The 16,365-nt window shown below is 34.2% G+C and overlaps 1 protein-coding gene and 1 pseudogene across 1 annotated transcript; one reads left to right on the top strand and one right to left on the bottom strand.

Annotated features, from left to right (window-relative positions):
- Positions 1-1,039: 1,039 nt before the first annotated feature.
- Positions 1,040-5,072, bottom strand: LOC133300005 (pentatricopeptide repeat-containing protein At4g32450, mitochondrial-like; annotated as a pseudogene).
- Positions 5,073-13,821: 8,749 nt separating this feature from the next.
- LOC133300004 (uncharacterized) lies at positions 13,822-15,323 on the top strand. Its single transcript, XM_061499495.1, has 3 exons — positions 13,822-13,980; positions 14,257-14,625; positions 14,721-15,323. The coding sequence occupies exons 1-3, from the start codon at positions 13,822-13,824 to the stop codon at positions 15,321-15,323; spliced, it is 1,131 nt and encodes a 376-aa protein (XP_061355479.1).
- The last annotated feature ends 1,042 nt before the right edge of the window (positions 15,324-16,365 follow it).

Genomic DNA, 16,365 nt, shown 5'->3' with positions numbered 1-16,365 from the left:
AATTACACATTTGCCACGTGAACAAAATAATATCATAATAGTATTGTGGATTTTATATATTTTTTCAGTAAATTAATTTTTTAAACCTGTTATGGTTATTGGTTAGTCTGTTAAGCCGTCAATATTATTGACCACACTTTTTGTTATCTCATACCAATAATAAATAAGGTTTTATGTTTCTAATGTTACATGATATAACATAATTTTTTTACACACATAATTTTATGTGAATCTCATCCCTTGATTTTTCTCTCTCATTTCTTTTTTCTCCTCTCTCTTCTCAATTGTGTGTTTAAAAAAGTTATGTTATGTAACATAACAAAAATAAAACACTAATAAATAAACTAAAATATATGAAGGTTTTGAAGGTTTTCTTATTTTTATTTTATAAACACTTTACCCTCGTGGATTATAAATCGCTGCTCATGTTCCTATGCCTTTAGCGAGTTTGTATGTTGCTAGGACAACAATCTCTCATGGTTTTCTGTGTGAACGCCAGAACATCTTGGCGATTACCCATTTATCTAGTCACTAACTCACATGTCATACAAACCCCTTAACCTAAACATTCACTACCTGCCACGGGAGAGACCATATCATTTGATTCATTTCCTTCATGATTAACCAATACAAAAGGGGCATCGCATCCACTGAAGCAAGCTAAACATTCCTAGGCTTCTCCAATCAGCTGAATCTCTTGCTATCCTAGTAGGCTAGTACCCTTGTACTAGTTTTTTTACCTATAAACCCAAGTTCTCTAGTACCAACAATAAGATAGATAGCTGTTGTTTTCAACTTAGCAAGCCATACAAAACTGCCACCATATATATCCAGCAGGAAACTTTTAGGTTGATTCACATACCATCTAGAACTTTGACACCAAGAAGAGATGAACCAGACAAACAAGTAATTTTGCCTGTAAAATAATGTCATTTCGAGTTCGGGTTAAATGAAGAAATGACAGTCTAAAAGAGTTATCTGAAATTATACCATTGAACGTCAATGTTATATCTATCAATTACATCAACTTCTCCCTGATATGGAGTGCAATAGTCATTTATATCTTACATGGAAGCTCCCACAATCAATTATATCAAACAGCTCCAAAAGAATAACACTTCTGCAACGTGCATGCATACCCAACTACTTGATTTATATACCCCATAACGAGAAAGAGCCTGGTTAAACAAAATTCCAATCTCCTCGTGGGATATAAAGACTGTTTTTAATGACCATTAGATATATAAATAATTTCCCTATAAGCAGGCTTTGAGGGGTTATTACAAACAGCCATGCTATTCAATCCATCTTGGAAGTCCCGATACACCTGCATAACAAGATTGTTGTGAGACTTGTCTAATTTTATTTTATTTTTGATAACAGAGACTTGTCTAATTTTGGTTCATAACATTGTCAACAAATATATATATATATATATATATATATATATATATATATATATATATATATATATATATCAAAATGCCAAATAAGACGGGTGAAGACAGCATTAAAGTAAAAGCCACATTAACATCATACTGCAAACTGACAAACAAATAATGTGCTCAAAGCCACAAATCTTGCAAACAGCTTTCAATGCCCTCAAGTAATGTCTTTAGTGCTTTACAACAAAACACGGGACATGCTTGTTTAGAATTCTTTCAAGTAAAACAAATTTAAGTTATCAAGCATTTGCCTGGCAATTGTCCAATTGCCAGTTGAACAATCTCTTTATACATGGCAGTGTGTGTGTGTGAGACAGAGAGAGAGAGAGAGAGAGATTGTATTGTGGAGGGACACAACATTACTATGCAAGGGTCCACCAGTTTTACATAGAATCAATTTTTTTTTTCTATCTCATAAGAGGACACTGTCCTATTCTTAAGAAAAGTAAGGAGGATCCAAATTTGGGATTAATACTTAACATTTGTTTTAATGAATTTACCTTGGCCTCTGCTCTATTTTTTATTATTAGCGTAAGTATGGAATTGCAAAGTGAAAATTCAAAAAACCATTTCAATCTATCTTGAAAATAGAATAAGGATATATTAGCAGCATCAATTGGAGATGTACCTGTCAAGCACTCCCCCCCGGCCCCCCAAGGCCCCAACAACCAACCAAAGGCAGCACAGAAAAAGTACAGTTGGAAGAAAGTGCCTCTAGCTTGGACTTTTTCAACATGTTTGTTTATACTTTTTTAAAGAAAACTGTGGTTTTTAATTAAAAAACAAGTTTAAAATATTTTATAATGATAAGTTTTTTGAAAAGAAGCAAACTCCCCCCAAAAATAGTAGTTTTAATGCTCTTCTGATAAGTTTAAAAAAAAAAAAAACTGTATTATAAGAGCACTTTTTTCAAAGCTTATCCAAATTCCAAACACACCCTTACTCGGAAAATGATACGAACCCATAGTGGAAAGTATACAAGACAGATAAAAATAGGAGATACTGGGCTTCAAATTCAGAGATTGGCCCAAGAGAGGGTATGGACCTGAGTAATACTGCTGCTATGAGTGTTGGCACATGTAATGTGATTAGCTCAAGTGAGTGTGATGACCAAGTTACCCTCTAACAGAATGCAGGCAAGGAATGGGTAGTTGGTTATGGGAAAGAGGTTAAGAGGAGCGAGCGGTGGGGTGCTTGAGGTAGGCATCTGGAATATTGTTGGATTGGAACCTGGGAGAGAGCGAGGCCACTCCAACTGTCTCACAAATATCCTTTACCATTCCTGCACTTGTTATTTCTTTTTTTTCCAGTACCTTGTAAATTTTCCCTTAAGTGTCCTTTAAATTGTCTCCGTTTATAGTTCCTTTGGATGAAGAAATGGAATACTTTATGTTTTTGCCTTATTTCTCTGTTGTTCTTGGTTAAATCTGTATTTGGTTGTTTGGGTTGTATCAGAAAACTTCATAATTGTAAATACTCTAAATAACTAACCACACAATACTGCATATCAAACATGGGGATGAGAAGCAAAGAGTATATGATTTGTTTCATATAAGTTGAGCTTAACTACATCAGTAATATAAAAATTTGCTCGCACAAATTGCAGCTAATTCAGATTCAATATAAATACTTATGAAATGAGTAACAAAGAGGAATAACAATTAAAAAACGACAGTACCTAAGTTCGTGTTCACCAATAATCGCGGCAGGAGCATAGACCGTCTCTAAAATGGTGGTACCTTGTAGCATCTCGAATGAGGAGTTGCCTGCCCACAAGCTTAGAAATAATCTTCAGTACAGTATGGCAATCACCACAAACACGGAGGTTCTTAACTACCCTGATAGAGAGCGAGCAGAACTGCTAAGGAGACCATAAGCAACAGCAAGCATCTCACTGTGCCTAAGAGGATATTCTTCTTTGCCTTCCTGGTCTATGTCGTGCAACACAAATTTCGTCTCCGGAATATAGCCAGCTTCTTTCATTTGTGACTTCATACCTCTAAGCAGACATATAACTGATCATGTTCAGGATGATAAGTATCTCCTGCTCGATATTCAGGGAATCGGCTCCGTTCTTCTAGAAGATTTTTTCTTCCTAATTTATTCTTTTCTTTCTCTTTTGTCAAGTCTGGAGTTTTTACAGGTACAAGGCCAGCCTTTGATTGCTCATTTAGGCGAGAAGGATCCAGCTGCTCAACTAGTTCAGCACTCTGGAAAGGTGTGTCGTCTGAGGTGCTGACGCGTTTGGAAAAATCACTCAGAGGCTGTTTACAGCCCTAGAAGGCTTGCCGGAAGGACGCACGGCAAGAAAGAGGACTCCTAAGCAGTGGGCTTAGGTTTTAAAGCAAAAAACAAGGTTTCTAAGCGGAAGCGAGGTTTCCCATAACGAAAGAGCTCTGATACCAACTTGAATATAAAATAATAGAAGAATAATATGTTGTGTATTGATCTGTGTCAGAGAGTTACAATATATAGAGACCCTAATGGGCTTAAGTGAAAGACCCAAACCTAATACTAATACAGTCAGAATACAGTCGGAATATTTACGGATAAGACGGAATCCAATCATATCTAATCATATCATATCTAATATTCTAACAAGCACAAAGATCCCCTAGCTCAGTGCTACCATGAACTCTACAAAGATTCATCAAAGTCTCCCATACATCAGCACTTGGCTCCATTGGCATCTTTTCAATGACTGCAAAGGCTTCATCAATATGCCCAACACTGCCAATCATGTCTACTATACTGACAAAATGAGCCATAGATGGTATAATGCCATAATCCTTGCTCATGGATTCAAAGTGCAGCATTCCCTCGTCAATATCTCCCAGCATATTACATGCAGAAAAAACAACAATGAACATCTGACCATCAGGTTTCAGTCCCGAGTTTTTAAATTGTGTAAATAGGTCAATTGAATCCTCCGCATACCCATTCTTAGCGAGATGTGTTATCATAGTATCCCAAGTAGTAAAATTGCGCTCTGGCATATCATTGAACACCTTGAGCGCATCATCTAGAGAACCACATTCTAAATACATCTCCAATATTCTATTGTATGTGCTGACTTCGAGAGGTGACAGATGTCGTAAAGCATAACTGTGTACAATTTTTGCCTCTTCAAGATATTTAGCCTCCCCACATTGGTGCATTAATTGTAAATAACGAGGCAAATCCACAGGAATGTGCAACTTTTCCAACAATTCCAAAAACTTCAACTGCTTCCTTCACTTGACCCTCCATGCAGTAAGTATCTAGTTCCTTAAGTGTACCTCTATATGGACTATCGTTAGATGCCTCAGCTGATTTCTCATCAGGATTCGTATTAATTGAAGAATGAGAGTCAACCATTGATCTCCTCACACTATTCAAGTTTGGAGGATACCAACCATCTTTTTTGCTTAAATTTGATTGAGCAACATAATCAGCACGGTTTTTTTGCTGGTAACCCACAGAATCATCTGTTTGATAACCCCTAGAAAAATGAAAATTCGAACTTTCAGCAGCAGTGCTAATAGCCCTCAACGTATTAAAGCATTTGATACGATCCGAAACGTTTCGTGAATAACGCAACTTCAAAAGGGAACTGATTGTACCTAGTGAGGCTCTCTTGGAAGACATTATTTAAGACTGAGCATAATCTGAGGACGAATCTATATACATATAAGGAGAGTTCAATGTTTGAAGCTTTTGGCATGTGTAGTTCCCTGGTTTCTGTTCACAAAGCACCTGCAAACTTTTCTTCTTTGGTAAGTTGGAAAAAGTTTTTTCTTTTAAAAATCGAAAATCAGTTTTTAAATTCGAAAAAATAAAAGCAATTGTGGTGGCAGACAAGTCATTGAATGTACCATTGGAATTGGTCATCTGATTTAATTGTTTTTTACATTGGAAATCTAAAATTTAAATTTTGAAATGGAATGACTCAGCTGTTTTAATTGTTCATCTAATCTAAAAAATCGAATTTTGAAATGGAATTACTCAGCTGTTTTAATTTCTTATTGCACATCTGATCTAAAATTCGAATTTTGAAATGGTTTCAAATTTTGAATTTAAAATATGGATGGTGGGAAAAGATTTGGAGAGTTTTGGGTGGGATTCATTTAGTATAAATAGAGAAGTTGTGTTTCTTATTTGTTTAGCTTTCCTAGGATTTCTTTCTTCATTTCTGTTTGTAGGGGTTGTTGTGTTGGTATTATTTTTTGTTTTCTTTGGCTTTATCTGATTCGTTTCATATTTTAATGGAAGGTCTTCTTCTACAAACGTGCCAGGATTGAGGAAAGTGTTTGTTGATCTTTGGAATGCTATCTTCTTATAAACAAGACGTAAATAATCTTTACGATTCGTTTTCTTTTTTTTATACTAATTATCTTTTTTACATTTTGTAGGGCGGAAGTTTTCGTCGTATTTCATTCTGTGTGGTTCTAGTCTACGTTTTTTTTCCTTCGTTCGTATGTGTAGCGGATGTTGTATGATTATTATTTTTGTTTACCTTTATAAACAAGTTGCTATGAATTCGTGTTCTGTTTTTTGTATACTAATTCTTTTTTTTTTTCATTTTGTAGGGCTGAAGGTTTCGTCGTATTTGCCTACATTTTTTTTCTTCGTTCATATGTGTAGCTAATGTTATATTATTATTATTTTTGTTTACTTTATAAACAATTATAAACAAGTTGCTATGAATTAGTTTTCATTTTTTGTATACTAATTCCCTTTTTTTCGTTTTGTAGGGCAGAAGGTTTCGTTGTATTTCATGTTGTGTGATTCTTGACTACATTTTTTTCTTCATTCATATGTGTAGCTAATGTTATATTATTTTTTTTTGTTTACTTTACAAGGAAGTTGTTATTAATTAGTTTTCATTTTTTGTATACTAATTCTTTATTATTCATTTTCCAGGGCTGAATGTTTCATACTACTGTGATTAGTTATTTATGTAGTAAACGCCCTGAATGCTGCGTAATGCTTTCCTACATTTTTTTTTTGCTACCAGATACAAAAATTGAATGGTAATCAATGGAATAAATGTCAACGGGTGAAGAGTTTAAAATTTATCTGCATCGAGGGTCCTTCTTCTGCAAACGTGCTAGGATGGAAGAAAGGGTTTGTCGATCTTTGCAATACTACTGCAAAAGTTGCAAGGATTTATTAAGGCTTGCTGGAGATATTTTTTGTATTATGCGAGTTATGGATATATTTTCTCCGTGCTTGATAACTTAAGAACGTCTCTGATGACGATTTGGGATTATTATTTTTTGCTGTTGTTGAACTATATTTAGAAATTAATCATTGAAGCTGTTCTTGAATATTTTTTAAAAGATATATTAATATTTGAGACCAAAATAATGGTCTTGAATCAACAAGGCATTAAATAGTATCGACTATTTGACGCAGGCCATGTTTGATCTTAACGGCGGACCTATGAAATTTAATTTATGTCTGCACACTTAAGGATCAGGTACGGGACGACGTCCCTCACAAAATATATTTTTTAATGAAAGTTAAATATATTAAAAAATAAAAAGAATATAAATAAGAAAAGAAAAGAAAACTTCAACTTCAATTTTTTTTTAATAAAGTATCTTTTGGGTCATCAATAAAAATCACGAGCCGCAATTTAATCCTTTAAAAAAAAGTTGACTAATGGTCCCTCTAAATTCCAAAATAAATCCATGTTAGTTATTTTGAGGGACTAATGTGAGTCTTCTTTGTATTTCAGAGAGATCATGATTCCGATTAAATGAGTCTATCTTGGAATACAGGTAGACAATGAGTCGACTATTTTTTTTTTCTAGGAGATTAAATTGGATCTTATAATTTGTCTTGAGGATCCAAAAAATATTTTACTCTTTTTTTTTTCTCAAAAAATTTATGTATGCCCTTGCAAACAGATGCAATAACGTAGGGCTGACCATAAATTTTTAATAGGTCACTTAATTTATTTGCACCGCTATTTGTTACATATTAATTGTTTTGTAGAAGTATGTTGAATTTTACAAATATATATTAACATTTGATGGTCCTCAATCAAGGCACTGAACAATATTGATGAGGCAACGCGTTTTTTAAGTTTTGTTTATAAAAATAAAAATAAAAAATAGTCTGAGCAAGAGAATATAACACATACATCGAAACAAATCGTGCTTGATGTTCATTATGAAACTTTGATTAAGGACGTTGGCAAGAGTAGTTTTTATCTAATAAAAGGTTAACGAACTTGTTTAAAATAAATGGGAGTGGATCATCTCGTGTGCTAATTAACATGATTATGTCATGTGGAACAATCATAACCATACATGGATGAGTTAATGGTGATAAGGATGGAGAGAGAAAAAATATAAGAATAGAAAGTTATACAATCATCACTGTTGATTTAATTATTAATGGTTAAGATTTCACATATGACATGATCATGTTAAATTACACATGAGAGGATACATTTCCAAAATAAATAAGAAAAAAAATGTATTTATATGTAGTTTGATCAAATATATCATAATCAGAATCTACTATGTAGAAATAAATTCATCTCGGTTGTCGTAGCCACGATACAACAATAAAAGGTTAATATGGAAAAAATATTTATTATTTTAAAAGGACATCTAATTATGTTATTTTAAGTAAGAGATAAATATAATTTGGTATTCTTTTATTTAAAATTTAAATTTAAAAAAATTATTCACTTTTTCTTTCGTGATTTTTATTGCTTGTATTTTTCTATCACTTAAGAAAATATAACTCTATGATATTTAAAATGACAAATGTAAACCCTACTTATATTCAATCACTATATCTTACCGAAAATAATAACAAGTCCTAACAAAATCAGCCTACCTATTGCCTATAAAATTAGTCATTCTCTAGGCCCATAATCTTTAGGGGGTGTTTTGTAGAGAATTTTTTTTTTTTACAAGGAAAATACAATTATTAGAAATATAATGGGAAAGTGAGTTTGGTAGGAACGTTAAAAAAAAAAGTTGTTTGGTAGGTCAAAATATTACCAAAAAAATTGGGTTAAATTTTCTGAGTCTATGTTTGGTTAAAGATAAAATATTGATGAAAAAATAGTTGAAATGACGAAAATAACCCTTATAATTTTTTGAAAAGAACCATTGCCTAAAAAGTGAGTGTGTCATAACATTGGTATGATCATTTTGGTCCATGATTTGGTGCTCATTTTTTCACTTAACTGGTTATCCTAAAATATCACATCTGTGTTATCAAAAAAAAAAAAAAATCACATCTGAAGTAGTATTTTGGAACAACTACTTTCATCGCAATTTCAACATAAAACACAAATACTAGGCAACATATTTGACCAGAATAATTTCTGTTAAACTTGTACCAAATATGGTATTTTTCCAATATCCAGTCATACTTTTCCAGCAATCCCAAAAGAAAACTTGTACTAAACATCCCCTATAGTGTTTTCTTATTTAATTTTTATCTCCGTTGATTATTAGTATTTTTTTTATGAAAAAGATGATTATTTTTATTTGAATTAAAAAAAAATTTAGTTGATAAAGCTGTGATTTTTTTTAATTTGGAAAATTATATAACTTTTCTATGTATATAAATATATTCAATTTAAGATCATGGTAATAATTTAAAACAAAAACTATTAAATAAACTAACAAATATGTTTAAAAATTATTATTTTTAAAAAATACATAAAATTATGTTATAAAGGTATCTGTATTTAATCATACCATATTCATATAATATATCCTTTCCTTTTTTTTATCTTTTTTTTGAAATTTCTATACCAGTCCGACAGGATTATTAGAGCGATAAAATTATCTCAATCAAGTTTTTAATAAAACTGCATACCCAAAATTCAGATTCCATGCCATTAATTAAACTAAAACAATCCATTAATAATTAATTCTCGAATTTGGTTATATTTTCCAATCTTCTTATCCAATCCATGTCATCTCACGTTTTCAACAAACGAGCGTTGTATTTACCAAAATTACCTTTTCTTTTTGGATAGCCCAAAATTACTTTAGGGGGCGTTTGGCTAGCGTCTTTTTCGTGGTTTCCTATGCAAATGCAACATGGATTCCTGAATTGCCTTGTTTGTTTGAAGGTCATTTAATCAGAAAGCCAGCCATCCATTTGCATGGCTTTTGAAATTTTGTGATGGAAAGCCATCCATCCGTACTGTTAAGAAAGCGTTTTCTGAGGTGGGTATTTGTTAAAAGCGGGGAAAAACACTGTTGACCAAAACATTTCACACCCTTTATACCCTCTGAAAAGGCAAGAGAGTGAAGATAGGATTTTTGGTTGCTACGGTGGTCAGCAGCTTAGGGGTGAGTACATTTTTGCTTGTTGAATGATCGAACTGACCCAGCTTCTCTTTGTTTATGTTGAGCTCACAAAATGCATGGGGGAATCATAAACCGAATCAGACCTGAATCGTTGTTAGTTTGTGTCTTTGCTGTTTTGTAGATCCTGCTTCCAGATCCATCGTCTGTAGGTGCACAGCGGACTGTTTAGAGCTACCCATCACCATACAAAGTCTTCGTCTGGCGTTTTAGGTGAAGTCGACTCGGGTAAGTGTTCCATTTTTGAAGTTGTTGCTTTCATTTTGATAGAAGTAACATGGGTGGTTGTTGACGATGATATTTTTTTTTTGCAAATTTGTTAAAAGTTGGGGCAATAGCATTCTATTTTGTTTTCCTTGAAGTTACAATGATTCAGCTATTAATACACTATTTAATGAAGGAGAACCTTGAAGTTGTATATCATCAGAAAGTCAGGAAAACAATATAATATATTATATCAGTAACCCGTGACATTTTTCAGCAGTCTACTCAATTTTATTAATTCCCAATGTGAAAGAGTGAAATTTTATTTACCTAGGATGTTACCCAGCTCTACAAACTGTTCATTAAGTCGATCCTTCCTTAATTTTTCTCGATCAGCCTTTTGAGTCTTTCTTGCAGCTGTACAATCCATTGGTTCAACTTCAGACCTTTTGGCAGAAGATACATAAGTTCCAAAAAGCAGAATAATTTAATCATGATTTCGGTTTTGGAGACTGAGAAAAACCAAAATCATCAAAATAAAGAAAGTAATTTACTTCAAGCAGTAATCTTTGTCATGTCCAAGAGCCAAAACTTAAAAATTTGTTCCAACACTTACTTTAGATGAAGATACTTAGTCTCACAGATTTATAGCCTAAATTCTCAGTAACTAGGTCTGGTGGCATTATATGAAGTAAAAATCCCATAGAAGCTTTTTCTTTTTCTCCATTTGTTTCAATGTTTGTGTTGTTCAGTTCTTAGATTTAAGGGGGGATAGGGTCATAGGAACATGTCAATATAGATATAGCCTATTACAGCTTAGAGACATTCAAATTTTCTAATGAAAAGATAAACCATTGAAGTTATTATCATGCAGTCCAACGACAAGCTTGCTTTAATTTTTCTAACTCATAAGTAACCTAATACAATTCCCAACACGAATATCATATATCATTGATCACTTATCATCAAAGCACGTTCATGTAGTTACTTCACAGCTTCTAAATTTCTCAAAATGTATAATCAATTAACTACACAACACCAAGCTAGGATTAAACACATTAGCAATTCTATTAGAAAGGGCAAAACTCATACACTTATAAGGAATCAAAGTAATTTTGGGGCTTCAACTCTCAAGGGTATTAGGAGATAAAGCTCAAATTTTTAAATGGAGGGAATAACCAAAATTAACGAGGAGTATAGATTCAAACTAAAGGAAAAGGTAGCATAGAAACAGGACGAAACCCATGTCAATTAAACGATAAAGATGGGAAATTGGAAGGAGACAAAATAGCAAGACAGTGATTTGTAACCAGAATTTGGTTGAAAACAACACCGAGTGTTTGGAAGGAATTCAGAGAAAGGTAAATGAAGAATGTTAAATGGTGAATGAACATCAAAGATGGAGAAGTGTTGGTGATAGATTTTTACCTCGTTATCAAAAGTCGATGCTTATCTTCAATTTTTGCACGTTGGGAATCCCTGTGTTATGTTCTTTTGAGCGTAGTTTTATCACTTGAAAAGTTATGACATTAGTTGGAAAATTTAATTTTATAATTAGTTTATTTAATGGTGGGACGAAAAAGTTGTCCAGTTCAATACAACCAAAAAAAGAAAGTTGTCCAGTTGAGACTAATCGGAAGGAAGTACTTAAATTATTTTCTCAAAACCAAACTTTGTCAGGTGAATATTTATCAGGCTCAGGTGATATATAAAGGTAGAGATTTTCTGCTAGATTTCTATATTCATATATAAGAAAATACAATAATAGTTTATAGGGTCAAGCCCATTTTTTGTGGTATATTAGTATGTGTCTTTTTCTCGATTGTCTCTTGTATTGAAAAGAACAAAATAGAGTTTACCTGATAGATTTTATGGTAGTTTATTGATTAGCTTGGTCTTTACACATGAATTGATACACATAAATATTCAATTTTGTCAAGCCTTATCAAATCCCATTACCTTGCATGTACCAGATGCAAGAATTGGCTCACTAAGCTTTACATTGTTACTGAGTTCAAAAAGTAATATAATACAACTATTTTTTAACTTACTAAATCTGTTAAGTTACAGAAAACACAATTTTTTAAGTATCATTGGAACTATGAAGAAAGTGTCTGATGCAAAGAAATAAAAACTCAAAGTGCAGTTTGTAGAGCTCCATTTAATTTATTTTTTTAAGGGTATTGGAACTGGATGAGTATCCTTTGGGCCTAGTTGACTTTACAACTTCAACCGAATCCATGGAGGGACATAGCTATAGGAATAGGATATGACTTGAGGAGTCAGAATGAAGTTGGTTTTGTTCCATCCAAAATGCATCACTTCCTTAATAGGTTTGCTAGTTATGTTTACGCATGGCCTTAGAGTAAAGTCTTTACTTTCAGCATCCTACGAAAAGTTTATTATCTTTATATTGTACATAAACTTAATCTCTCATAACATGATTTTAAAGGAATCCAATTTGTTAAGAATGAGGTCGGTGAGATGTTATGTTTTCCATATTAGCGTTATGTTTATTATCTTCAATACGATGAGTCATATATTTAATTTTTTTGGCAATTACTTATCTGAATCTTTTTGTCCTGCACGTGTTAGATGATGGCCATCGACAATGGAATGGAGTTTAGTGTCATACTCGTACTCATTACTCATTTGGAGTCTTTGCATCAACTGACTAACATGTTTGTCAGTATATGTGTTGTTTTGTTACGCATTGCTGAAAACCGGAGAAATAGACGCAGGAGAGTCTCATTGGACGAACGTGGGAGGGCTAGAGTAAGGGAAGTAAACTTCCTTAGGATTGTTCACATAAGTGACACAGCGTGTATAGAGAATACACGGATGGACAGGAGGTGTTTTCATAACTTGTGTGGGTTGCTTAAAACCGTTGGTCAACTTCAACCGACGAGCTATATGGGAGTAGAGGAGATGGTTGCAATCTTTCTTCACATATTGGCTCACGATGTCAAGAACAGGATAATTAAAAGACAATTCATGAGATCGGGAGAAACCATTAGTAGACAGTTCTCTAATGTTTTGCTTTCAGTGTTGCGTTGTCATAATGTTCTACTAAAACGACCTGAGCCAATCCCGGAAAACTCGATTGATGATAAGTGGAAGTGGTTCAAGGTAAGTTACTAGTCCACGTACTGGTATAATTCATGCTATACATTTCAGTCACCAAGCGTGTGTCCGTGTTACTAATAGTCTAAATTGAATTATAGAATTGTTTGGGAGCACTTGATGGGACACACATAAAGATTAACCCCTTACAAGCGGATAAGGCCAGATACCGTACTAGAAAGGGTGACATAGCAACTAATGTTTTAGGGGTTTGTTCTCAAGATGGTTAGTTTATTTTCGTCTTGCCTGGTTGGGAGGGATCAGCTGCAGATTCTAGGGTTCTAAGAGATGCCATAAGTCGTCCAGACGGTTTGAAGGTTCCTAAAGGTATGCACTCTGACTCTTTGCGGTTGATCATCTCTATTGTGGGTGAGTTTTTTTACTTACTACATTACATGTTTTGATATAAGTTAATTGTAACTTGTGTTGTAGGATACTATTACCTAGGTGATGCTGGTTACATGAATGAGGAAGGTTTCCTTACGCCATATAGAGGACAACGATATCATCTTAGTGAATGGAGGCACGGTGCCCAACCAAGGGCAGCCCAATAATTTTTTAATATGAAACATTCCTCTGCAAGGAATGTCATTGAACGTTGCTTCGGGATGCTTAAGGGGCGTTGGGCTATTGTCCGATCGAAGTCATTTTATCCCGTTAAAACTCAATGCAGGATTATTAGCGCATGTTGTTTGCTTCATAACCATATACGGAGAGAGATGACAGTGGACCCATTGGACGCTGAAGAAGTTGATATGCAACATGTTGAAGATAACATGGGAGAACTTGATTTAATCACTCATGTTAAGTCATCTAATGCATGGACAATGCGGAGGGATGAAATGGCACATAACATGTTTAACACCTGGAGGAATCATGTTTGAATTTCAACAGAGATGAACCAATCATTATGACTTTTGTTTTGTGTTTCCATTGTCATGTTATGTACACTTGTTGAAGATATTTGCGTTTATGTTGTAATATGAAGAACTTTGACAAACATATTGGCCCTGTACTCTACTTATTGAATTTTCGTTTGTTTATGTTAAGGGGTGTTTATGCAATTGAAGAGTTACTTATTTAATTCGTCTTAATTTAATGGCAGAAAACTATTGACATATTAAGTGTACTGATTTTGAAACTGTTTATCGCAGGAACAATATTGGAGCACCGAAATTATGACCGAGGAAAGCCTGACTTTCAGAAACAAACGTAATCACACTTGGACTGCTGATGAAGATAAGATCCTGGTCGAATGTATGACTGAAATTGCACATCTTTGGAGGGGTGAGAACGGGTTCAAAGGAGGCTTCTCTAATGCCCTTGAGAAAATGATGCATCTCAAGATACCTGATTGTTCCCTTAAGGCCATCCCTCACATCACCTCAAGGGTCAAATTGTTGAAAAAACAGTACAATGCCATTCATGAAATGACCGGAGGTTCTGGTGGGAGTGGGTTCGGTTGGAATGACGCGAAGAAAATGATTGACGTCGAGAAGGAAGTATTTGATGACTGGATTAAGGTGAAAGTGTTTGAAGTTCTCTATTAAAATTATAAAAAGCTTTATCTATTTTTTTGTTTTTGTATTCAGTGTTTAACTGACTTGTTTATCCACAGTCTCACCCCCATGCAAAGGGCCTTTACAATAAGCCTTTCCCCCACTATGATATACTGGGATTCATATTTGGCAAGGATGCAGCAACCGGAGGTAATGCAGAAACAATGGGACAATCGGTCAATGTCATGGAGTCAAATACGGCATTCAATGCAGAGAGTGTGAATGTATTTGACCACAGTATAGACCTCACGGGGGACTACATACCCTCACCATTACCAGATCCAGTGATACCGGATGTGTCCAATGAAGAAAGTGTGCCGCCCTCAGATGTGTCTACTGCTACTGCCAAGAAGGGAAAGAAACGTGACCGACCAGAAGATCCATTGGTTGCTCCAATAGTTGATGTAATGAAAGATATAAATCAAAACTACCGTGAGGGTATTGACAAGCTAGTTTCATGCTTTCAGCATCAAGCTAATGGGAGTAAAAGGCGGATGTCAATTATGGAAGAGCTGGAAAAAATTGGAGATTTGACTGATTCACAGATGGTTAAACTCGTGGTACAGTTGGGAAAAGATACAACTTTGACAGATGTCTTCATGCAATGCAATGATCAGCAAAGGAAATGTCTCCTGACTGATTTGTTGTCTAATTCTCTATAAACATAGGTGGTAAGTTTTTTTGAAGGGTTTGTGTATATAGCCATACAGTGTATGGTACCTTTTGGTGTGTTTTGGTGTGGATTTTAGGATGTGCTGGAATTGTAACCATGCTGCTTTTGGTAAGTTTGGGATGATCTGCATAAGCTAAAATACATTTGAACAAGGGAAAGGGTCTTCAGGACAGCAACTGAAGTTTCAGACACCTCATCTATGACTAATGCTGAAAATTGAGTTGTATTATGGTAAGGGTACCTGCACATTAGGGATGCAACAGGTATGATATTTTTTATTACTTGTACCTCAATTATGTAATCCCTACCTGCGTTAAACTTGTATGATTACTTCATGGTCATAAACACAATATTGGTTCTAAATATTGGCTTTTAATTATTGCAGCCTCAAGATGCTGTCCCTATGGAAGGAGGATGGATTTTGACTTCAATCAATCATGCATCACAGTTGCAGCATTTTTTTCATTACTCAAGGTCAGTTTGTTAATGCATCATTGGGTATATATGCTGATATAATGACTGGTTGAAGGATATACCTCTGTGTCCAGGCTTGTGTCCTTAATTTCCAACCCTGCAACATTGTATGTGTATAGTTGATATTGCAGATACGCTAATTGATAGATTGCATTGTTGCTGTATATACTGAGTGTGAATGGGAATGCAACCCATAGTTTTTTGCAGTTCCCAAATCCTAAACTTTTTGTTCTTTATATAATGTATATATTGGAATATAATACGCTCTGCTTTGACAGTGTTTTGAAGAGCCTACATAGGCTACACAGTCAACGATATCATGGACTCTAGTTGGGTGATCGAAGTGAAGGGTTTTTTCGTTAATGATGTTCTATTGAATGACATAACAACCTCTTGAAGATGCTAACTGATATTGTCTTCCAATTTGCAAACAGCAAAGGAGGGGTCCTGATGTTTGGGTTGTGTACATCCATTAGCCACATGTCATTATGTAATTATCGAAGTGATGAGTGTGTAACTTTTGAAGAAAATTTCTGGTTCCACCCTTGTATTTACTA

Source organism: Gastrolobium bilobum, unplaced genomic scaffold, assembly GCF_033153095.1.
Source record: "Gastrolobium bilobum isolate Gb01-03AN ecotype WA unplaced genomic scaffold, APGP_CSIRO_Gbil_v1 utg36856, whole genome shotgun sequence".
In the NCBI taxonomy this organism is placed as follows: domain Eukaryota; kingdom Viridiplantae; phylum Streptophyta; class Magnoliopsida; order Fabales; family Fabaceae; genus Gastrolobium; species Gastrolobium bilobum.
The sequence above is the reverse complement of the archived record's forward strand: the minus strand, read 5'-3'. Positions and strand labels throughout refer to the sequence as shown.

Excerpts from the sequence above, each read along its gene's own strand:
- LOC133300004 (XM_061499495.1), top strand. The coding sequence starts at position 13,822 with ATGACAGTGGACCCATTGGACGCTGAAGAAGTTGATATGCAACATGTT. Across the intron at positions 13,981-14,256 it reads TTAACACCTGGAGGAATCAT|GAACAATATTGGAGCACCGA; the intron begins GTTTGAATTTCA and ends TGTTTATCGCAG. Across the intron at positions 14,626-14,720 it reads TATTTGATGACTGGATTAAG|TCTCACCCCCATGCAAAGGG; the intron begins GTGAAAGTGTTT and ends GTTTATCCACAG.